This window comes from Pelophylax lessonae (assembly GCF_965119305.1).
Source record: "Pelophylax lessonae genome assembly, chromosome: 13".
Lineage (NCBI taxonomy): Eukaryota > Metazoa > Chordata > Amphibia > Anura > Ranidae > Pelophylax > Pelophylax lessonae.
In genome coordinates, this window is record NC_138780.1 from 157,500,952 (window position 1) to 157,526,734 (window position 25,783).

General features: G+C 41.7%; 1 protein-coding gene across 3 annotated transcripts in view; it reads right to left on the minus strand.

Annotated features, from left to right (window-relative positions):
• KIF26A (kinesin family member 26A) overlaps nt 1-25,783 on the minus strand; it is a 232,908-nt gene that overhangs the window by 76,433 nt on the left and 130,692 nt on the right. For all 3 annotated transcript variants that reach the window (XM_082275594.1, XM_082275592.1, XM_082275593.1), the window contains exon 4: nt 23,757-23,917. In XM_082275594.1, the coding sequence (XP_082131720.1) occupies nt 23,757-23,917 (161 nt within the window). The remainder of the gene's footprint in view (nt 1-23,756; nt 23,918-25,783) is intronic.

Here is a 25,783-nt window from a genome sequence, read left to right on the forward strand (position 1 = left end):
GACTTAAAATGTAACAATTCTGTAAATCCCTATTAATACAAGATTACCTTAAAAATATGCAAACCTAATCACCAATGTCTTATTTAATGCTTTTTCAAAAGTCAATATTATTTTTTTTTTTATTATTGAATGCAGCTTTCCTTAATGTAGTGGTTGTAAAAGCTAAAGGTTTTTAATGCATTCTCTGAATTAACGTTAAAAAAACCTTTTAGGTGCTACCCCCACCTACCGCCACCCTACCCAACCCCTTTTGCCTAAATACTTACCTAAGCCAGATCTCAGGCCAGCGCTGTGCCAAGAGCAGCTGGGCTGCTTTCTCTTTCCCTCCTCACTGGACTTTGGGAAAGCAGCAGGAGCCCATGGCTGTCAATCAAATCCAGTGATTGGGATCAAGCTTGCACAAGTACCCCTGTCTAGTTGGTGGCTTGTTTGGGGGGTGCTCAAAGACAGGAGGAGCCAGGAACGCCAGCAGGGGACCCCAGAAAAGGAGGGTCGGGGCTGCCCTGTGCAAAAGCACTGCACAGAGCAGTTAAGTATAATATATTTGTTTTGTTTTTTTTAATTATCCTTTACAATCACTTTAAACTAATACGTGATGATTCTGCCATGGAGATTCTTGTTCATGCACTTCCTGCCCTGTCTTCCACCTGTGCTCCTTTGTTGTCACATTGTAACACAGGGCTTCACATGGAGACAAGTGGTTGTTTTAACAAACATTATGCAGCATGGTCCACTGTTGTATCTAGGGATGAGCTTAGGCGTGTTTCGGATCCTAGACTGAATCTACCTGAGCTATCCCACCAGGAAGCTGTCACTGCACAAAGCCAATCACAGGTGGCAGAGACCCCCAGCCACAAGTATACCTTTGTTTGTATACATGCAGCTATAGGGCAGGGGATGCCTTTTCTGCATGTGATTGATTTTTTGCAGTGGCAGCTTCCTGGCAGGATAGCTCAGATGGGTTTGGACTAGATCCAAACACTCCAGAGCTCATTCCTAGTTGTCACCATCAGGAAACAATTGCGCTGAAAGTGGCTGTAAAAGGCGGCAAGAGGCGAGCAGCACCAAGTTGCAACAAAGGATAAAAAAGTACTTTATTTGAAAAATGTATCGTTTACAATACACAGTGCTTTGGACAACTCATTTTGCCTAAGCCCAAGACTTTGGTTCATATGAATGCAATAGTAGCCCTATGAACAATTTTTTAAATCCAAAATAGAATTATAAATCATGTCTTCTACATTAAATTGGTCATATCAGTAGTGTGTGTCTAGTGACCTCTTGCTACTGCATAGTGCATTCTAGTATACACAATAAAGTTATTGTTATTAAAAAAAAATAAGGGTTTACAAACATGTTATACTTACCTTTTTTATGCAATGGATGTTGTGCAGAGCAGCCCCAATACTCCTGTTCTTGGGTCACCTGCTGGCGCTCCTGGCTCCTCCCCCCATCGAGTGCCCACCATAGAAGGCCACTTGCTATGGGAACACTCGTACATGCAACCGACAGCCCTTAGACCTACTTTAACAAATGGTGATGAGAAACTTACCTTATCTCCTGTATTATCAGATGATAATGGGGAAACTAAATTTGAGTGATAATTCTTTAACCTGAAACCATCTGTTCAGAGCTAGTTGGGGCCCCTTTAAAAATGTTAAACTAATGATAAAATAATTATAAAAAAAAAAAAAAAAAAAAAATCATCTCTGCAAAATCTTTCCCATCTTTTATCACTCGAAAAATACATTTTGATCCTTCCAGATATCCAGTGAGCTCCTATCTTCCCTTAGCTGACAACTCTTGGTCTGCAATCCTAAGTAGTGTTGTCATCTCTGCCTGAGTTTTCCCTTATTGGACTGCAGTACACATGACCCATATGTTATGGAAAAGAGGAAGGGGGAGGAGTTCTGCAGTTCCGAAGGGAAGAACTCAAGCTGGGGCTGGTAATACTGTTTTTGGTTTTCAATGTAGCAGAGGCAATGTTGTCAGCTCACAACAGAAAATAAGATGCTTACTGGATTTCTGGAGGAATCCGCAGGAATTGTCTGTACTTGCAGAGTTTGTAAAGGGACACAGCATGGGAAATGTGATTTTATTGTAGAGATGCATTGAGTATGTTATTTTATATTTTGCCATACACTAATCATTAGAAACCTTGCAGCATTTCTCTAGCATCCAATCAGAGGGAGAAGTATGTATGACAATGGACAGGATTCTCTCCCTGTACATTAGACTCAAAGCATGCTTACTTTCAACTCTGCTTATCTCCTCTAATGGAAGGGAAACGCATCTCAAATAGGAAGTCTATTTTAATAGGCTTCAGTAATTGAATTGCACTAATAACAATCTGGATAAAATTAAAATTATCTGGAAACCAGAAAAGGAATATTCTTGCTTTGCACAGGAAAAAAAAAGGTCAAGCTGTCATTTCCATGAACGATAGTCAGAGAAAATAACGTGTTCACTCAGAAAGGCATGCAAAAGCGGTATGTTCAGGGACCAGCTGGTATGTATATGTACATATGCTGCATATAATATTTATTTATAAGAAAATAGTAGGGTTTTAGAAATATGCTATTTGTTATTGACAAAAAAAAGGATGAACTGTCAATGCATTCAGGATATACCATGTGTATATATACATAATATTAAACATTTGTATCTAAAAATAATATTTGCTATGGGCAGATACTCTCCAAGATGGCCATTTTAACCCCCCCACCCCACACCACACACACACACACACCCACCCTTTTTCAAATCAACATGTCAACCAGACGCCATTTTCAGAAGGAGAGTTCTGTAGTGGTAGTCCATGTGTTACTATGGAGTGTACTGCAACATAATGATGCATGGACTTCAAACCTAAAAGCAGAAATGTTATTTACTATGCTACATACACATTTATTTAGTAACTAATGCAACCAATCAGCATTCTTTCAAGGCTCCATTCACACTTGTGTGACTTGTCATGCAACTTTGGACATCAAAGTTGCATGACAAGTCGTTCCCCATGTTTTCCAACGATAACCATTCATATATGCGTGACTTAAAGTTGCAGCAACTTCAAAATAGTTCATGCAATACTTTGGTCTGACTTTCATGCAACTTGAGGGCCCAGACTTCAATGTTAACCCTTAGAAGTTCTATGGAAGTCGTACCTGAATGTTAAACAATGCAACTTGTGTGCAACTATTGTCCATTATCACTGGTCAAAGCCAAAGTCGTATCCCATGTGGGATGCACCCATCCAAAGTTTCACTCCAAAGTCGGTGCAACTTTGGAGTCGTACAAGTCTAAAAAGAGCCTTAAACACTTCAGTAAAATGAAACCTAATTATTCGTTATAGGTTATGGTTGGTTGCAATAGGTTATTGCACTTTATCCTGTCAGGGAAAAGCAATAGATACACTGTAATTTATGCTTCCCCAGCAGCATATATTTGTCTTATGACACTCCCTTGCCACACTGTTCAACTGTTGGGAGAGAAGGAACGGTCTGTGTAAGCTATGAGTTGTCTTGTCGAGTTGTAGCTTACATGTGGCTATGGACCCCCCACCATGTGAGAGCATTGTTTGAGCTAGGCTATGCTCCTACATACCCAGAAGTAGTAAGTATTTTCTTTGGCTCCTAGCACTAAGCGCAGCAGCGAGGGAGTGATGGAAAACTATAAAAGTATATGCTGGGGGATGAAGGGGAACTGAAGCCAACCTATTGCTTTGCTCTGAATGGGCAAAGCAAAAGTTGACTTTAAGCCACGTTGCAGCTCTGTATTTATTAAACCCAAATCATATTAAGGATAATAATTATACTTTCCTATTACAATTTATTTTTAAAGGCCAAACCAACTTGTATAGATAGAAAGAGCTCTCACTGCCATCAGCCCTCACTGATTTAACAACTATCGCCATTTATTTTATGGTAAATGCAGCAAAAGAAATGGGACACCATGGGGTAGAGAGATAGAAGGGAAAACCCGGGGATATCTTTCTATTGGAGTCCCTACAATAATGGGTTGATTTAGCCCACACCTTAGTTTTAATTTGGGGTTGACTTAAAGTGGTTCCAAAGGCAGAAGTTTTTTTCTTAATGCATTCTATGCATTAAGATAAAAAACCTTCTGTATGCAGCCCTCCTCGGCCCCATCTTCATCCAGTGATGTTGCACAAGAGATTCAGTCTTTCCCTCCTGATTGGCTGAAACACAGCAGCGGGTTCCATTGGCTCCCGCTGCTGTCTATCAAAGTCAGTGAGCCAATGAGGAGAGAGGGGGAGGGGCCAATCCACCGCTCCATGTCTGAATGGACACACAGAACAGGGACTCTGCTCGGGTGCCCCATAGCAATCTGCTTGCTGTGGGGACACTGGGCAGGAGGGAGTGGCCAGGAGAGCCAGCGAGGGACCCGAGAAGAGGAGGATTGGGACTACTCTGTGCAAAACCCCTGCACAGAGAAGGTAAATATAATGTTTATTATTTTTAAACAAAAAAAAAAAAAAACAAGACTTTAGTCTCACTTTAAGGCTGATCTAATATAATTTAAATCAAAGTACAGCTTAAAGCCACTTTAAGGCCTCTTTCACTCCGTTTTTTTGCTCTGCTGCGGGACTTTTTTTTTTTTTTCACGGAGCGGATGACACTTGTGTCATCCGCTCCGTATGTCCGCATATCATCCCATCCGTTTGCGGATGATATACGGACATAATGCATGTCTATGGGCATTGTGGATGTCAGCGGATGACACCGCTGACATCCGATTTTGCTTCCTTTCCGTTTTTTGAATGGAGGAAAAATAGGGTTCTGTTTCGTTCCAAAAAATGGAACAGAACTGAAAGGAAGAAAATCGGATGTCAGCGGACATACGGAACACCCGTGTGAAAGGGCCTAAAGAATCCTCCCCATTTTTCTAACAATATTGGAGGTTCATTTTTTTTGGTCAGGGGGGGTGTGGGTACCTAGTTTTGGCAGGTACCTTCTCCTACTTCTGCTGGAATTGTTTAGGCGATTGCCCCCTGGACCATTCACAAAGTGCAGTGTGACTCACGTATGCTCAGTGGGAAGCCAGCTTAAAGCAACAAGAAGTCCCAATCAGTTTCCCACATTAGAAATGCGGTGCTGGAGACTGGAAGACTGGCAAAGAACCGACTTGGGGGAGAACAGCGCTGGATCCTGGACAGGCAAGTGGCCTTCCTCTCACTCCCCTCTAAACACTGGCATAAAAAAAAAAAAAAAACTCTCCAAATGTCCATTTTACTTAACTTCTGTTTACTATTTGGGGTTATTCTTTGGGTGTCCACGTCACTGTATGCTAGATGTACTCATCACCTCCTCTTGGTGGAGGAGACACTTCCAGCAGCTGCGTCGTCTCCACCAGAGGCAGTGAGGGGACCACCAGTACCTAAGAAGATAACAATCAGGAAATGTCTGGTCCCCAGGGCAGGATATTAGCTTTGCTTATAGAGGGAACTTTGACTTTTATAGACATTATACTGCAGGACAGCTTAGAATAGGTGTTGCAATCAAGATGTAAGTAATGCACTGTTTAAATTTCAACTATTCCTGGAGTTGGGCTTTAATATTACAGATATTCAAACACTTAACCTGAAATGTTTTTATCTAGTAGGCTTTGGCTGCTGTACAGAAAGCTCTGCGTGAAAAAAAAATAATATATATAAAAAAAAACCTAGTAAATATTATTCACTGTGATACTATCATAACACAGATAAAGACGGGCTGGCTGAAGGATATCCAAGGAGCCGTAAAACATATTTCTGTTTTTAAAACTGGAAAGCTATAAAACTAAAGTACATATCTGAGCAGGTTTCTGAAGGCGGCGAAGAAGCTGACGGCTTTTACAATGCTGTTAACAATGTCCATTCACCTTTATGACTCTTCAGAGTATGTGCAGAGCGACATTCAGCAAAAGCAATTAATTTGTCCTAAATACCCATCTGTTCTATAAAAACAACAGCCGACATTCCCAGAAAATGGCAGGCTCTACTGAAATATGTGCTGGAACAAAGTTATTAAGTAATAAATAAGAAACAGTTTCTTTCCAAGAATCCCCTAACAATAATAAGATTATAATGAGTATTTGATTTAAAATGTATCTATACCCAAAAACTGTTTTTTTAGCTTTGGATAGAATGGGAAAAGGTTAGGGCTTCTGTTATCAATAGGCTTTTCATAACAGCAGGCAATGAGAAATTGTAAAACATTTAAAAAGGAAGCTAAAGCTCCACCTGGTGGCTGGATATTATATTAGATTTCATGTTCACCAAAGTAAAACATTTTGAATTTGTCAATTTTTTTTCCTCAACATAAGAAAGAAAAAAAATATATTTCCAAGCCTGCTCTCAATCATACCAACTGGGGAAATAGAAAGGCAACCATATTCCATCAAGGAATCAGCCAACCACTTTAAAAAATGTGGGTGAAGTATTAAAACTAAAGTTTATCTATAATAATGTCTATTTTGGATAGCATAGAGAGAAGTTAATACCCCCAACAGGGTTTTATTGTTTGTGGAGAGGAGATGGAGTTGTGCTATTTGACCTGGCTTTCATTATTTATCATGATTTATTAGTTATTCATGGTGGTTGTCATATGATTATATGATTTTAGTTTAAGGTGTGCACAGGAGGTGGCAGGATTGCCTCCTGAGCAGTGCTGTATTTTGGCCTAGGCCAACAAGGCCCAGGCCTAGGGCAGCACTTTGCAGGGGGGCAGCAAAAAAGCCACCCCCCCTCCACCTGAGGCTCTATTGTCCACTGGTTGCTAGAGCCGCCTCTCTCACCCCCTCTCTCTCTCCCCCTCTGTCTTTCTCTCTCATCCCCCTCTCTCTCTCTCATCCCCCTCTCTCATCCCCCCTCTCTCTCTCTCTCATCCCCATCTCTCATCCCCCCTCTCTTTCTCTCTCTCATCCACCCTCTCTCTTTCTCTCTCTGATTCCCCCTCTCTCTCATCCCCCCTCTCTCTCTCTCTCATCCCCTTCTCTCGCTCTCTCTCTCTCATCCCCCCCCTCTCTCTCTCCTTCCCGCACCCCCCTCTCTCTCTCCCTCACCCACCCCCTCACCCCCCCCTCACCCCCCCCCCCTCTCGTGACATCTCAGAGGTTCATGCTGGGACTTGTAGTCCTTCAATTTTGGAGGGAGTCACATCCGTTAAAAAAGGAGTGGGGCAGATTTACAGGGGGGCGCCCAATTTTAGTCTTGCCTAGGGCAGCACAAAAGCAAAATACACCACTGCTCCTGAGCACAATATAGTAACTGTTTAGCTACACTCTGATAATCAATCCACCACAGATCCCTTTTCAGAGAGTCAGCTAATGTGAACCTAGCCTAAGGTGGGATTTCCCTCACTTTGATGGTATTTCCCATCGCTTCCTGTTGTGTTCTTAGGACATGGAGCAAAGGGAAATGAGAAATCGCTCCAATAAATGGGGGAATAAATTGGCTTTAGATTTATTTTAGCATAAAAGCACAATGACAAATATCCAAAACTGTACAGGAGTTATATCCTTTAAAAAAGATCATCTTAATATAAATAAACTTTAAAACAGACCATGATAATAGAGCTTTTATCTAACGCTTTTAAAGGGCAAAAACACACAACAGTATTTTAGGAATTGCAGTCAAGTGGGGTCAGAGAGTTGTCTTTTAGCCTTCACTATCCAAAGATCAAGTCAATGAAGAAGCCTTCGCTCCCCCCTCCGCTCTAAAAGAATATGGTTATGGGAGAATTTACGAGCAACTTGATGAGAGATCATAAACTTATGTGGTTCCCTCATTCCAATTAATGGCTTTGCGGAAGGGCTTGTTCCCCTTTGGATTGAAGATGTACGGACTTATTTTACTTAACTCGCCTCCCCTTTAATAGAATCTGTCTTTTAAGACACCCTGGAGAGTTCCTTTCTTGGCGGCTCGGTGTCAGGGCAACATATAAAGCAAACTTATGGCTTTTCCCTAGACACGCCAATATAAAGTGACACAGGACAGCCCTTAGCTAGAGTCTTTGAAACTCTTTGGTGATCTAGTGTTGGCAACTTCAAGATCATATTCAATCTTATATAAAACTATTCTGCAAGAAAATGGAGCGTAGAAAGGAATGACAGACAACTAAACAGAAAAAAAAAAAAAAAAATTATTTGAACTAATTCTCCAAAATATAACCTATATTGTCAAAAGTATTGGGACACCTGCCTTTACACGCACATGAACATTAGATTGTAAGCTCTTCTGAGCAGGGCCCTCTTAATCCTCTTGTATTTTATTGTATTCTTACTGTATTGTCTTGCTTTTATATAGTACAGCGCTGCATAAACTGTTGGCGCTATATAAATCCTGTATAATAATAATGGCATCCCAGTCTTCGTCCGTAGGGTTCAATATGGAGTTGGCCCACCCTTTGCAGCTATAACAGCTTCAACTCTTCTGGGAAGGCTGTCCACAAGGTTTAGGAGTGTGTCTATGGGAATGTTTGACCATTCTTTCAGAAGCGCATTTGTGAGGTCAGACACCGATGTTGGACAAGGCCTGGCTCGCAGTCCCTGCTCTAATTTATCCCAAAGGTGTTCTATCGGGTTGAGGTTAGGACTCTGTGCAGGCCAGTCAAGCTCCTCCACCCCAAACTCCCTCATCCATGTCTTTGTGGACCTTGCTTTGTGCACTGGTGCGCAGTTATGTTTGATCAGGAAAGAGCCATCACCAAACTGTTCCTACAAGTTGGGAGCATGAAATTGTCCAAAATATCTTGGTATGCAGACGCATTAAGAGTTCCCTTCACTGGAACTAAAGGGCCAAGCCCAACCCTTGAAAAACAACCCCACACCATAATCCCCCCTCCACCAAATGATTTGGACCAGTGCACAATTAAGGTCCATACAGACATGGATTAGTGAGTTTCTGGTGGAGGAATTTGACTGAGTCCTGACCCAAACCCGATAGAACACCTTTGAGAAGAATTAGAGCAGAGACTGCGAGCCAGGTCTTCTCGTCCAACATCAGTGCCTGACCTCACAAATGCGCTTCTGGAAGAATGGTCAAAGATTCCCAAAGGCACACTCTTAAACCTTGTGGACAGCCTTCCCAGTAGAGTTGAAGCTGTTATAGCTGCAAAGGGTGGGCCAACTCAATATTGAACCCTACAAAAACTGGGATGCTATTAAAGTTTATGTGCGTGTAAAGGCCAATACTTTTGACAATATAGTGTATCTAATTCTGTCCAACCACTTTTGCAATTCAAACTTGTTTTCATCTCAGAATCCATCACTTACAAAAAGTCAAACAACTCTGTGCTGTCTGAAGAAAAGACAGCTCATACAGTAGCCAAGTTCATGAGCGACTTTACTCCACCTGGTGCAGTAAGTGCAAGCAATATGAAACTGCATGGGCAAAGTCCAGTTTACACCTCCCACCCTAGCAACTCATACTCACCTTACTTTTGCTCCACCATTGCTTAATTCAGCTTCCGGAAGTAGGAGAAGTCACCATGTGTAATCTCAAATCTTAGCTCCTATTTAGGGCTTTGGACTAAATCAAAGTTTCAAAAGTGACATATTTAAGGCCAGGAATGCACCTCAAACTATTTTTTTTTTTTTGTTTCAATCAGAGAAGGGTTAGAACCTCTACAAAGTTCCCTGCTGGAGAGATTTACCATCTTAACCGATCCTTCTGCCCACTGTCTTGAGACAGAAAGTGATGCAAAAAATGTACAGATGTCCCCAGAACAAGAATAGAGGTGAAATCTTCCAATAGACCTGTACTAGTGACAACTGTCTGGGGAGAGACATTTCCCCTCACTTTGTGGAGCTTTCCTCTCATTTCCTGTTTTCAAAACACAACCAAAGTAGGAAAATCTCCCCAATGGACACAGACATTGGCTGCCAAGACACCAGTATTTTATAGTTTGATAAAATGCTTACCCAAGGTGGCGTTATATTTTATTCTTCTTGCCATATAGCATTTGTTTTAAGCATCACTTTTAAGAATACCTTGGCCTTACCTGTCTAGGATTCTTGTATGTGTCTGAGACCTGTTCCTATCTGACCGTTGAGAAAGGCGATTGACCGAAACGCGTCTGGCCTCCTTTGGAGCCACCTTCAGTCCAAGAGACGTAACATATGGCCACTTGCTATTTTAAAGTGTTGTTTATTAAGTGTCTTTTGTAATGTATTTTCAAATACTGCTTGTTTAATAATAATACATTTATTGAAAACTATTTACTACTCAAGATCTGGTTATTGCCATTAAAGTCCCACACTCTAGGGGAATTTGTCCTTTTGTTCTTTTTTTTCCTTGCTTTATCAGAAAAGCTCCATCAATGCCCAAATCTTGGCCCATTCCTCTTTAAGATTCATATTTACAGATTTATCAATCACAGGTTACATCTATTGGTCTTTACTTGGGATTCCTGTATTCGGGATGTCCTGTGACATGCCCTCCTTGGCTAAGGGGCTGCCTTTCCCTTGGGGTTGTGTGTTTACATACCCCCTCCTCCCCATAAAGCCATAGGTCAAATTTTATTTGTTAGGGGTGTAGTTTTATATAAAATGTAACACCCAACCTGTATATTAACGTTATCTTTAATAACACTTTGGTAAAAGAAGTCAACTTTCTTGTGAGTGAGCCACATTTCAATCACATTCACCAGAATATGAACATGATTGAAACCAATATACTTTTCTCCTCTCTAATATTTTTTTAAACCTTGCAACATTCTATGTAAAACATATAGGAGTAAAAAGTAGAGGTTAAAACAAAAGAGCAGTAAGTACGGTAACCTATTATCTTTATAAATAGGCCCCCAAGTCCTATTTTGCAGCCATCTTTTTGTTCAGAGAGGAATCCTGTGTATGTGTGGAAAGGGGGCTAATTAATCACTGGGAACAAGCAGGCCTTGTCCCTCCCATTAATCATCCTGCGTTGGGTGATAGCACCCTCTGATTGTTTGTTTATGTAGCTAGTCAGGCATTCCCAGGGACCGTGGAAGTCTCCCAGTCAAAAGCTTACTTTGTTCAAACCCTTGATTTGTTCTCCTTGTCATAGCAAGGAAAACCTGCACACTTGACATCTTTATCATGGCCGCATAATTAACCAGAGAGAGGGATTTGAACTCTGTGACATGTGGCGGCTGAGGGGATGCGCTATATTAAGACATACAGATTGTTCTGGAAAAAAATAAAGTTACTTTGCATCTTTCAGAAGTTGCCTGTACATTATATCAATCAGTGTTCCGTGTCTGTGAGGACTGACAGGTACAGCCTGGCTCAGCATTTGCAATGTAGTTGATCATTCAGCCATGTAACCGCTTCTCTACCAAGAATCACAATATACATCCACCGCTGTGAGGCCCTGCGCACATGAATGGGATAACTAAAAAAAAAATCTGTGTCATAAACGAGAAAACCAATATGTTCTGAAAGGATTCTGGAGGCCTCAAATCTACACTGAAACACCCAAAGAGGAAATTCACTCCCCTTTATTCCCTCTCAAACAAAAAAAAGACACTCATATACCCACCCAGTCATCTGCTGCTCCGCTGCGACACACCCTGTCCAGCACCACCATCTTCTGATGCCATCTTGGGGCCTCCTGTCCCCAAGATGGCGCAGGTTCTTGCAGCCGCCCTCCTGATGATGTGCATACACGGCAATGGGAAACCAGCTGCAAAAGCCAGGAATAGACAGCCATCTCTGGTGACAAGATGCATGAAGAGTACCCTGTGGCCTCAGGGGTGATCTTTTGTAAACTTTTTTTTTTTTTATGCTGGGGGGGGCATGGCTTATGGCTGGAATACACGGGCCGAATATCGCCCGATCATTCGACCACCGACTTATGAAAAAGTGTTCCTTGGTCGAAAACGTTGCCAACATACACAGGCCGAATATCGCCCGACCGTTTGACTGCCAACCATTGAAACAGTGCATGCGTGATGATGTTGTACAGATTTTAAATGAACAACCTTAACACCAACGTATAGAATATAGTTTGTTCGCAAACGGGACGACATAATTTTTCATTTTTTTCAAACAGGATTTTTCGTTCACAATATCGATATCGGTCACTGATGGCTGGGCATTAACGAGTAGAATATCGGCCGATCCTTCGCTGAACGGAAATTTTCGGCCGATTTTCTTATCGTGTATTCCGGCCATTAGAGTTGAATTGCATTCTTGTCCTGAGAATGTGACACCCACTGAAAACAGAATAAGATCAGGACCAAGGTATTGAAGGGGTTGTACATGTAGTTGTAAGAGAAATTCCCCATCACTTGCAGAATGTTGGCCCTGGGTTTATACTACAACTAGGGTTGCCACCTCATCCCTTTAAACCCGAAAACATATTAATCGCACAGGTTCTGCGGCTGATTAAGGTAGTAATTAAACTCACTTGGTGCCTTATCTGCATAAATTAACTTTGGAAACTATGTGCTCGGGTTTAAAGGGATGAGGTGGCAACCCTAACTACAACCCATATGTGAAATCCCCAGAGTGCCCCAGTATGAGAATCCAGCGCAACTCTAAGGCATACCCCACTTATTCATTTGTTCATGGCCAGGCCTTCCTACCAGGCCTTCCTAGTTTCTAGTGTTAACTTATGCTTAAGAGCTTCCTTCTTGCTAGGCTATTGAGACATCTTTCAATCCTTGAAATTTTATCCACTGCCATCATCTACACACCTTGACACTTTGGGTGCGATTTGCTAAAACTGGTGCACACAAAGTCCAGCGCGCTGTACATAGTAACCAATCAGCTTCTAGGTTTAATTGTCAAAGTTTATTTGAACAAGTTGACGTTCGAAGTTGATTGGTTACCATGCACAGTTGCACCAGATTCTGTGTGCACCAGTTTTAGCAAATCTCCCCCTTTGGATTACCTTTAAACAAGGTGGAGAGGCACCTGATTTCAAACTTCAAATTACAGCAACACCTGATCACTATCATGTTCCAGTCCTTTGTCTATACAGCCCTCTAACCTAGTAGCACTGTCACATAAATTGACAGGTCCTCCTTCAGTAGCCCTAAGGCCCCTTTCACACAGATCCGCCTGTCCGTTTTTTGGCGGATCTCAACTGTCCCCCCATGCATCCCTATGGGGCATCGGATGTCAGCGGAGACATGTCCGCTGACATCTGATCCAATCCGTCAAATCTGGATGGATGGAAACCCTATTTTCCATACGTCCAGCGGATCGGATTGGATGGGATCGGATGAGAACGGACCGACGGTCCGTTCCCATCCGATTCCCCCATAGAGATGTATGGGGAACTGACAGCTGTGTCTCCGCACACAGTGCGGAGAATAGCTGTCGTTCTTCTGCTCAGCGGGGGATCGGCGGATCTGTCCCCCGCTGAGATAAACGGAGTCCGTCCGACCAACGGACTGTGTGAAAGGGGCCTAAAAAGCAAAATGCTTAAGATGCCTTACAGCCTAGGTGTGTATCCTATCTATTTTGTTTTTCGTGACTATAAATTATTCACTCCTACAGCACACCTTTGTCTCTGGGGTTGATGGGTTCACCACTAGCAGCTGGATCCAATGGTTATGTTCTATTGAACAATAATGATGGCTGCTGAGTAAGTAAATAATGAAATGCAAGCACATCTCTCAGCAAAGGAGTTCAACAAAACCTTCATAAGAAACATGACAAAAAATAAACACTTCTGTTCTATCAGATCAAATGCCATCTGCTTGGCACAATCCGGGCCTCCAGCAGCCGTCTAGCAAGTGAAGATAGTGTGCTTTTCAATCACATATGGTTTGTATGGTTTATGCTTCCTAGCAATTACTCCAGCAATAAATCTGAGAATTTGGAGTGAGCCTCCCTTCAATCTGGCCTCTTTCCTGACTTTCACCTTATGCAGCAGAAGGCCTATTACAGACAAAAGGGAGAAATAACTTACAAATCAACACTCCCTGCGGCACATCGGGGCTTAGAGGCATCTTAGTTTCCATTTGGTTTAACAAACTCAGCTTTGTTTTTTGTCTGGACAGCATCAAAAAGTAGCTGCCAAAATATTGGATGACTTAATTAATACTACAAACATGACTTTTCAATGCATACAAAGGATTTGGTTATAGTTTTTTTTTTTTTTAAGGGGGGGGATTTTAATTTGAAAACAGTTCAGTTACTTAAAATAGTAATGCACCCAATGCATCAGTAACTCAAAGCAACAACTCATGAACCACTCGTATGCAAGTATAAGAGCCCATTCACATTACGCGACTTGTCAGCCTGACAAGTCGCGGTATGTCGCGGTCCATTGATTAGCACAGGACCCGTTCTAATAGGAGCGACACAAGTCGCTCCGACTTACAAAAAGGGTCCTGTACTACTTTGGGGCGACCTCGGAGCGACTTGCATAGACTTCCATTATGTGAAGTCTCTGCAAGTCACGCCGAAGTCGCGGTGCACAGTGGTGCACGCGACTTCACAGGTCGCCCCCCGAAGTCGTGTCGCCTCAATGTGAATGGGCTCTAAGAAACCCTGCAACATTGCTGGGTTCATTTACTTTAAAGCCTAAGTGCAGACAATTTTTTTTTTTTATTTGGAATGGGTAGATAGGAATATTCTTATTATTATTGTCAGGTCTTTATTTCTGTCTGGGAGTTTGTTTGGGGGGATATTGCCCCACTGCCCTGTCCTTGTGACACCAGGACATAAAATGGGAGAAGAAAAGAACATGGGTGAATGGAGTCATTGGGTAGGACGCTGAGAGACCAGCCCTACTAAAAACAAAATAATGATCATTAAAAAAAAAAAAAAGTACACACTACATTACAAAAGCCATTTAAATGTATTTTAAAGGGGAACTAAACTTTCCTACTCTTTATTACCTATTTTTAATCCTTATGCTACTAGCCTTAGTATTTTGAAAGGAAAGTATAATATATTTACCAATATCAAGAGTCTTCTCATTTTTTTTTAATTTTTAGATAAGGGAGATGGGGAAGGGGTCTTTCTCAGCTAAGCACACCCTCCTGCCTGCATGCCTGAGTTAAGGGCAAATGGATTTTATCATGCTACATGAATATTCTTAAATAAAATGGCCATAGCTGGAAATGCATGGAAATGCTATAGGAGTTTTTTAACCATCCCCTTCCCAAGCCTATTCTGACACTTCGCTCCTACATGTAAAAATCAACTATTTTTTTTTTTTTTTTTGCTAAAAAATTACTTAGAACCCCAAACACTATATATATATATATATATATATATATACATACACACATACACACACACCACACACATACAGTATCTCACAAAAGTGAGTACACCCCTCACATTTTTGTAAATATTTTATTCTATCTTTTCATCTGACAACGCTGCAGAAATGACACTTTGCTACAATGTAAAGTAGTGAGTGTACAGCTTGTATAACAGTGTAAATTTGCTGCCCCCTCAAAATAACTTAACACACAGCCATTAATGTCTAAACATCTGGAAACAAAAGTGACTATACCTCTAAGTGACGATCTCCAAATTGGGCCCAATTAGCCATTTTCCCTCCCCGGTGTCATGTGACTCGTTAGTGTTACAAGGTCTCAGGTGTGAATGGGGAGCAGGTGTGTTAAATTTGGTGTTATCGCTCTCACTCTCTCATACTGGTCACTGGAAGTTCAACATGGCACCTCATGGCAAAGAACTCTCAGAGGATCTGAAAAAAAGAATTGTTGCTTTACATAAAGATGGCCTAGGACCACTGGACATGGTTTTAGTAATCCATGTCCTTAGTCTACTTGTCTTCAGCAAACTGTTTGTGGGCTTTCTTGTGCATCATCTTTAGACGAGACTTCCTTCCTTCCATGCAGACCAACCTAATGCAGTGTATGGTCTGAGCACTGACAGGCTGATCCCCCACCCCTTCAACCTCTGCAGCAATTCTGGCAGCACTCATACGTCTATTTCCCAAAGACAACCTCTGGATAGGACGCTGAGCACATGCTCTCAACTCCTTTGGTCGACCATGACGAGGCCTGTTCTGAGTGGAACCGGTCCTGGTAAACCGTTGTATGGTCTTGGCCACTGTGCTGCAGCTCAGTTTCAGGGTCTTGGCAATCTTCTTATAGCCTAGGCCATCTTTGTGTAGAGCAACAATTCTTTTTTTGAGATCCTCAGAGTTCTTTGCCATGAGGTGCCATGTTCAACTTCCAGTGACCAGTATGAGAGAGTGAGAGCGATAACACCAAATTTAACACACCTGCTCCCCATTCACACCTAAGATCTTGTAACACGAACGAGTCACATTACACCAGGGAGAGAAAATGGCTAATTGGGCCCAATTTGGACATTTTATCATAGGAGTGTACTCACTTTTTTTGCCAGCGGTTTAGACATTAATGGCTGTGTGTTGAGTTATTTTGAGGGGACTGCAAATTTACACTGTTATTCAAGCTGTACACTCACTGGTGCGATCACTATTTGCATATGTTTGCGGGAGTAGCATATTCGTTCGCATTTGCGCGTAGGCACGGTGGCACTTTAAATTTTTTTTATTTCATACAAAAAAATAATTTTTTTACACTATTTTATTTTACATTTTTTTTGTACAAACTTTATTGCTATCACAAGGGATAAACAACATCCAGGTTAGCATGGGCCGTGACAGGTCCTCCTTATGGAGAGATTTGGGCTCTATTAGACCCCAAATCTCTCCCCTGGCCCCCCATGCAGCCGATCAGACAGAGATCGGTCCAATTGGCTGCTTCTCTGGCCACTGGTGGCCAGGTAAACAAAGAGGCGGAACCGGAAGTGAGGAATACTCGTCACTCCCGGTTTCCAGGGTTACAGAGCGAGGGGAATGACGTCAGTTCCTCTCTCTCTCTTTGTCCCAGGCAGCCATCGCCAAATCGCTCCCTGTCTTCACGTTTGGACCTGGGAGCCCGGGAGAGGTGGCGGTGGGGGGGGGGGGAACCCTTTCCACCACCCGCAGAAGTGATCAAGTGGCTAATTTGCCATTCTGATCACTTCTGCCTTCTACAGAATTTGAGGCTGAAAATAATGGTACTGATACCCACTGAAACCCAAGGACGCACGGGTACGTCCTTGGGTGGGAAGTGGTTAAAGTGATTTCTCAACAAAATAAAGCATCGAAACGGATGGGTGAGTTTGCTGTGAATATTAAAAATTAATTAAATAGTGTTTGTAGTGCTCAGATGCAGTTAAGTTCCACTTTAATCGATTATGTTTGAGAAATTTAAAGCATCTAAACACAATAAGAAAATTTTTATCTATTACAAGTCCTTAGGTGTGGCGATTTCAAAAGTTTTCTTGTTTTCAGACTAAGAACATTTTCTACGAGTACAAAACAATACGTATGTTCCTGTGTACCCAACTGAAATCTCAAACATTGTTATCAGCTTTTCAACCTATCTTCTGTGAGCTACAAAATCCAATGTAATGAAGTTTAGGATAAGGGGAGGTGTCCTAGGTTAGCATCTTAAGGCAAGAGGTGTGTTACTGGCAGGATCATCAGGGAAAAATAAAGTAAAAAATGTCCTAAAAATAGAAAATTGGTGAAGCCACCATATCTAAGAGTTTGGCGAGCTTCAATATATTACACTTGCTTTTAGAAACACTAAAACTTTTGAAAAAAAATCAGGTGGTTCTGCTGTATACAGTTAGACAACCCCTTTGATACCGCATCAACAGTATCCATCCTTCCAGTATTATCTCTCTCGTCTGTTAATATGAACAAGGCATTTTTAGGCGTATGTACACCGCCAATCTTTTGACAACCCCTTTAAATCTGCATCAACAGTATCCAGATCTCCAGTATTATCTCTCTCTTCTGTTAATATGAACAAGGCATTTTAGGCGTATGTAAGGTACAGACACTGCCACTCAAGTTTAAAAAAAAAAAAAAGTATATGGTTACAGAATAGTAAATGATGAGGAAGTATTTTCCTATAATTTCTTACAGGATTGAGGAGCTTTAACATTTCTAACAACCTGGTCCCCACACAGCGGACAAAGTAATTCTTTAATTGGCTACTATAAATCTTCCAACATCTGGTTTCAGTGCAACAAAACCGAACATGTGGGCCTTGCACAATGTATAGTTTTCATTCTATATTCCATTTGCTTTCCAATGATTCACATATACATATATATATTTTATTTTTTTTCAATGGGAACATCTGGAGCCCTTGAGGTTACACGAGACTGCCGTCAAGTTGCAGGAATTTTATTCTGCTGGAAAGGTTGTGTCCTTATTCCTCGCCAGGTGCGCTGACTTGAAAAATCACAGCAAACTGTTGCTATTCATTTGTGTAACCTCTTCCTTTGTCAGATGGACTTCAGTCTAATTATGGTAAATGCTTTACAAGAGCAATAAAGTCCTTCCTCCTTAATTACAGCCTGGCCTGGAATTGTGCATGATCATATATACTGCCATAAAACAACACTTCCTGCCTCTAACCTCATCGTCTCATTCTTTAACCATTTAAACCACACTGAACACCCTAAAGTAGAGATCCAAGTTATAGCAGTTAATTCTGGAGATTTTTGTTACCCAAAGGTGAAGGATTAAGCTGACCATTACATTTTGTCTGTTTCCTGGTGCATCAACCGAAATTAGAGCCATGGCTGGCCCTGCAAGCACCACCTAAATCGGCAAAAGTTGCTTTAAAAATTGTCTGAGCCAGTTGGAAAATGATCAGCCATACAGTGAAGGCATCCTATCAGATGCAATCACTGATCGACTGCACCATTGCTTTACAATGAATACAAGAGTTGGCAGGGGAGATTCCTTCATCTTTGGCGGATAGATGAATTGATTGTTTTTCTGTTATTCAGCTAGCTTTAGGTAACAGCTCGTGTTTAGTCCAAAAAAGGGAAGTGCACCTTAGTCAACTCTGATGTTGGCACAACAACCTGTTCCATAGCTGTTGACCCAGAGAAGTTGGAAGACACCCCATAGACTTAGCAATAATTTTGGTTCAAAATGGCTGTCAAGGAATCAGTCTTCCAACCTCTACAGGTACCTTCAGATGGCAGTTTAAATTGAGAACATACTCTACCCACTTAAAGAGCTTCTGTTTCTTTTATGATTGTTGATCGATGATTATCCAAATGTCAGGCATAAATAACAGTAAAGTAGTATGAAACCTCATAGCAAAACATTTTATCTCTGTGGCTCCAAGTCACTAATAAATGCTGTAAGGTCGTTTTGAGGAATTTTGCCCCAAAAACGTACTATTCCCTTTTTCAAGCTCCCAATGCAGGGTCCCTCTTCACATCACTTTCCTGAATTTTCGGATGGAGAGCATGCATTGTTTACATCCATGGACATGAAGGTGTGAAGTGCTGGCTTTCCCTCTTCACACTGCTCAAAGGGACGATCAGGCGATCCACTGTGGTCATTGTGCAGGAAAGCTTCTCGGCACAGGACAGAGACTACAGCACTGACTATTACAGTGATTGTTAGCTTCCCAAGTGGGCCTTCAGATATGAAATATGCACACACCAAGCTATACCAATGCAAGTATGGAATAAAGACCATACTTGTACCAATGCAAATATGCAATAAATGCAGCTCTGCATTTAATAAATTTTTAAATATATTGTATTTAAAAGCAACTAATGTAAGGATATGTCAGTTTAAGTATATTCCTGCAGACTCTGGACTTGAACTAGAGTACGTACCTGTATTTGACTCGGTACTAGCCTCTTGCAATCCCCCATACAGCAGCACTTAGAAGAGACAGGACTGCTTCTGCTCTTTCACTGTACAATCAACAGGTTAGGAAAAGAAAAAGGCCACCAATGTGTTCCTTAACTGGTGTCATCCATCTGTATGTGCTGTGTAAGCCTCGTAATTGAATGGACAAAATTTTATATAAGAGCTTGTATGAGTGCATCAGAGAAGACGAAGCAGACACCCCATGTGAATGACCTTACCTCACAATAAGCAAGTGATTGGATAAAAAATTCAAAGAAAGCAAATAAGTACTCCCCTAAGAAGCATTGCCCAAGAGGTCAATCAAACCCAAAGAAAGAACATTGCTTACCCAATCTTCTTTTCTGTAACTATCATGTTATGTCTATTGCTGGTTTAAAGAATAGCCTTACCGCATACTAATATTTTGGACATAGTGTGGTTTCTGTCAAGTTGAAAAACAAGTAGTTATCTGCTGCCATGATATAGTCGACTCTCTAGATTGACTGCCTCACCTCCTAAACCTCTTTTAATTTAATACTGTTAATGCTTATCTTATAATGTCTACTTATTTCTAAAGTAATTGATTTCTATGGATTAAAGAGGACTACATATCCACTGCATTTTTGTAAATTGTCAGTCTGAGGACTTTCTCATTTCAAAACTTAAAAAAAAATAATAAATAAATAAAACCACAATAAAATCCCTTTAGGCAATAAAAAAAAACAAGTTCAACAAGATTGCCATTTCAGTGTAAAACCTCCATCATTCCAATTGTTTAACTTTTATATTAGCTTATAATGCTACTCAAAAATAACAAATAATGTCTTAACATCAGTTTCTATGGAAACACCCCAAGGTCCTCTGACAAAAAAGTCTAAAAACTCATATTGACTAGAGACAATGGGCAACCATAACTCCTTTCATAAAAATAAAAGCTATGAGAAGACAGAAGAGAACTGTGATTAAATTAATTTAAGGGACGGAAATTGGGTATCAACGGGGGCGTGTAACGCGCCAGAGCTCGTCCCCGGCGACACTGGCTGTCTGGAGCACGGATTTATACAAAGATGTTCAATATGGCAATGCAGAGTCACTAAAGAGATTTCAGCATTTTGTTTTATTGCTTTTTTTATTTGATGTCTTAGACATGGAAAAACACAACAAGTTTTCAGACACTCAAAAAAAAAAAAAAAAAAAGCACAAGCGTCAGCTAAGTTTGTTTAACCAGATTAGCCCCGTAATGTAGGGCTGTAGCAACAATTTATTGGAACTAATTGAAGTCGCGGATGCTCTGAACAAAATGCATTAGTCACTTAGAGCTTTTCCTAATATTGCTGCATATATCTGTGTGTTTCATTAGCGGTGTATTGGCTCAATACCTTAATCATATGCTCAGTCACAACACCATCAGTATAGAGAATATTTTCAAGCTGCTTCTCCAAGCCTGGAGCAGATAAGGTGCCTGTTCCATGAATAACCTCAATTACTGACTCTATTTTATGGCCAATATAATGACCAAAAATGCCTAGCGGTGAACCATCCGGAGACCGTGATAGGAGAAGGACCCACAGATTATGTATAACATTATTGTTCATTAGTCAATAATGAGATGCTTTAATCCACAGCCAGTTAGAGAGTAAATGTAATACTGTCATATTAATCTATCTACGCCCAAGATGTATGCCTCAATTGTGCGGGATAGGCTGCAGCTTGCAGCATACCAAACACACGGTCTATGAAGTTCGGGTAATCCATCAGGAAAAATAAACAGCAGGCTGATGCTTAAAGTGAAAATAACTTTAACCAACTATGTTAGGCATTTTTATGAACAACCTTTTTTTAGACCCTAGTGTGACCTTCCTTAAGACATACTAGACAGAAAACATGGCCACACTCACGTCAACCGTTTCACAGTCAAAGGTTTATATGGTAAATGACTGATATACATGTACATTACAACCATCTTAGCCAATTATACCAGGTGATTGTCATTTCCAGTAATGGCCCTAGATTTTAGAGGTTAAACCACCTGCCCCCAAGTACATTACTAGTAAAAGGCACTAATGGAGCAAACCCAAGACTGGCAGTTGTCAGAAGATTTTGCATGCATCTAGTCTGTTTTACTGCAGCTAGTGTCCTGAAGTCTACTGTCATGTAACAACATTGTGATGTGGAAGATTTAGATACCAATACGCAAAAAACATTTTTACACCAAACATATGCTCTTGCTGCTAGCTGTGCTATTAGCATTGCAGACAGAAAGTGCTACCTCAGGCACTGGAACAGCTTAAAATTGTATAACAGACATTGACAGGCTGCTGTCAAAAACATGCCTATATTTACTTTATATCTGTATATGAAAATAAGCAATACAATAATTACAGGGTGGGCTGTCACATACAATTAAAATAGAACACCAAACAAGAAGCTAAATATGCAGTTGAATACATATGAGGGAATGGTTTTACCTACCTGTAGAATCCCACTGACACCACAAAGGCAGGATAGCACCTCTAAAAGCAGGGGTGGGCTAACATTTCACCCCAGGGCTGAGTCCATGGCTAAAGATTGGGGGACTACGAAAGGATATTGGGCACCAGTCACCTTTTTTAGGTTTTATTGCAGAACGGTTAAGGAGGTGAGGGTTAGGAGTCCCAGGTACTGTAGCAGACCACTTACAGACACTCTAGATCTAGATCAGGGATCTCTAAACTATAGCCCTCCAGCTGCTGTGGAACTACACGTCCTATGAGGCATTGTAAAACTCTGACATTCACAGATATGACTAGGCATGATGGGAATTGTAGTTCCTAAGCAACTGGAGGGCCATAGTTTGGAGACCCCTAATCAAAATCAATGTACAGCTTCAGAGTGTCAGAACCTTTAAGCCAACCCGGCAACACTGTAAGCACGTTCCCAAATTTCAGTGCATCCTCCCAAGAAAGTCACCGGCCCTCCTGAAAAACCAGCCTTTTTCCTGGCTTTCTCCAGCAAGGGGCCTCCCCTGGGTCTCCTCCTTGGCACAGCTTCCTCCAGACCGGACAGGCAGGACAGCACAAGCTAGGCCCCAAAATAGGCAATTGGTCCTAACAGCATGACCTCACTAGGCCTCAGCCCAGGGAAAGAGAGCAAGCACATGCCTTGTCCCAAATATTTATATTCACCCCCCAACATGCACTAGTGGCATAAACATCCTACTTGATTGGCTGAAGAAAATATAAATATTCATAACTTAGTTTTGTTTGTGAAATCTCATACTATGACCAGTGATAAAGTGACATTTACTGGTGACAGTGAGAAATCACAAGCCAACTTAAAGTAGAGCTTCATCCAAAACAGAAAGCTCCATTGATCTGCCTCTGCCCCCCTCCGGTGCCACATTTGGCACCTTTCAGGGGGGAGCGGGTATCTGGTCTTGAGGGTAAATCTGGCAGCCCTCCTTCTTCCCCCACCACTGGGCCATACACAAAGCGCAGCACAGTAGAGAACTGGCTGTGAAGCAATGGCAGCGGCAGCACCCAAGAGCTGATGGAAAAATCAGCTGGGGTGAAGACTGCTGAATTCCTGGACAGGTAAGTTTCCTAATATTAAAAGTCAGCAGCTACAATATTTGTACCTACTGACTTTCAATTTCTTTCTAAAAGAGCCTGAACCTCCTCTTTAGGCTTAGGGAAAAACCAGGTAAAAAAACTATACAATCAGTCTGAGCTAACTACAGCCCAGCCAAAAACTAAATTGACATAGTAGCCCCTGTTTAGGATAAGGGGGCTACATACCAAGGGGGGTTTTGTTTAGCGCTTTAATCTTTCAATCTAGAAAACCCAGCCAGTCATGATAGTCAGATTCCTGACCTGCATTGCAGCAACAAAACAGCTTGGTCAAGAACACACCACTAGCCTGCTGATTGGATAAAGAGATGCAGCAGCACACTGAGGAGTCATCACTCTGTTCTCTCTGCCCCCTCCTCTAACAGCATGCTCACTGCTAGCTCTGTATTTTGGGAGAAATTGAGTGTCTTCTAGTGCATAACTTTTTTTCAGTGACCAGTTATAGATGACATAAAATTCTTTAGATGCATACGGATTTACGTATGTACCTTATGAAGAAGGAAGCAGCGGGTGATGTCCCAGAAGCCCCTGCAGCTGGTGATATCCATCGCTGAGACTGTCCTGCTATGGTCTGCTCAGTGTGATTAGGCCCTGAAGAAGACTCCGCATTGTTGCTCTCCTTTCCCCCGTCCGTGGATGTAGAGTCAGGCTAAAACAAACAGCAAAAAAACAAATAAGAGTAAAATACACAAATGAAACAAGTGGGAGCCATCTGTCTGTCTGCATTTTCTATCAAAGGCTTCTAAAGTCACCTTAAGGGCAAGGATACATAATGAGGGAGGACAACCATGCTTTGTTGTGCCCTATCATAGAGACGGCTGTAAACTGCAGACGACAAGCACAGAAGCCTGGGCACCTTCTATTATGGGCACTGTGTGGTGACACACTGTGACAAGCATGAAAAAAATGGGAAATGATCAGGAGTGATTTTATGTGGCTTCTACAAGCCTTTATCTGGTTCAGTTAAAATTGTCAGAATGTATCCTTCAGGTTGTTGAAAGATAGAAGTCTACCTACTGAAACATAGAAGATGATTGCTATTGCAGGACTACGCTGGTATGGACCATTCAGTCTTTGATCAGGTTTTATTCCTTATCTAACTGAGAGCAGGAAGGACACTTCAACACAAGGCACATTCTTATGCTTGTCCCCAATGTTTTTCTTTTCATTGCATCTTCCTTCATGTTATAGGACCCATTGACCCTCATGAGCGCTTCATCTGGTGCATCGATGTGGGTTCTGTTGAATGAGCCCCTGTCAATAGACCTCAACCACAGACTTTCTTTTCAGCGCACCATTAGGAAGAACTTACTCTTTTAATAAATGTGTTACAGTTAGCTGAAGGTCATGTGTGTTTGTCCTGAGCATGTATGCGTGTGGGGGTGGTATTATAAATTAACAGCCTTGTGCCCCACAGTGCATAAAGTTTGTGCTTTACCGCGCGTTGATGTGCATGAATATGTATGCATAAGCATAAATGTATACAAGCAAATCCTGGCGCTGAAAACCAATTTATCAGAGATCCCAAAAACTGTAATATCAAACTATGTGGGATGGACGGATTTTAGCCAAAATGCCAGTAAGTCATTTCAGGGTTGCAGCTGACCCATGCCCAGATCCTGCTGAGAAACATGTGACACAACAAATTGATGGGTATGATAGCGCTCCCAAAACTGATGACAGGTGGGCACTTGGAATCACAATTGAAAAGAGAATAGTCACAGTGAAAAATGTCACATTTATTAAAATCGGTAAAAACGGTAAAAAGCACTGTTTCAGCAGGGTGCATCCAGCAGTGAGGCAATACCTGTAGAGTGGACCCAGGGATAGGGTGGGATCACCTGTCCAGATTCTGAAGGGACAACAGGAGCACTTCAGGCATTTCCATCTTCTTGGCATCAGCTTAGGCTCTCAGCGGCTCGCTGAGAGGCTGAGCCAGGTGCCAGTCCAGGCATGTGGGCAGATCCTGACTCCATGGTCCTGATGACGCCTGAGCCTGGACCAGCTCTGTGATGACAGCAGAGAGCAGACTTCAGCTCTCTGCTGAAAACGTGTCACAGTCGTGCAGAACGATCTGCACTCCTTTGATCCACTGGAGAAGTACATCCAAAACGAGCTTTGGCTGTACTTCTTCTTTAAAGGGCTCCACTTCCCTAACTTTAGAAACTGCCAAGATGTATGGCCTTTCCAATCCATCTCCACCCTGTCTAATGAGACTTCTTTAATGAACAGTAAGGGTACTCCAGGCAGGGGAATAGTGGCTACAAAATACAGTAAATACCACATCCTAAGAAATTTTGATGGTGGGCATGGTGGAAACAGTATGAAAATAGAAAAGTTCACCAATTATTGGCTAAAAGGCTGAAGTTGACATGAAAAAAAACGTATCACCATACAGAAGCATGGTGGCGAAAACACAGTAAATGCTGCATAGGTTTTAACTATTTACCAACAACACATGCAAATAAATTTCATTGGAGGGTATGGTGGAAAAGTCATAAAAAAGAAAGGTTCA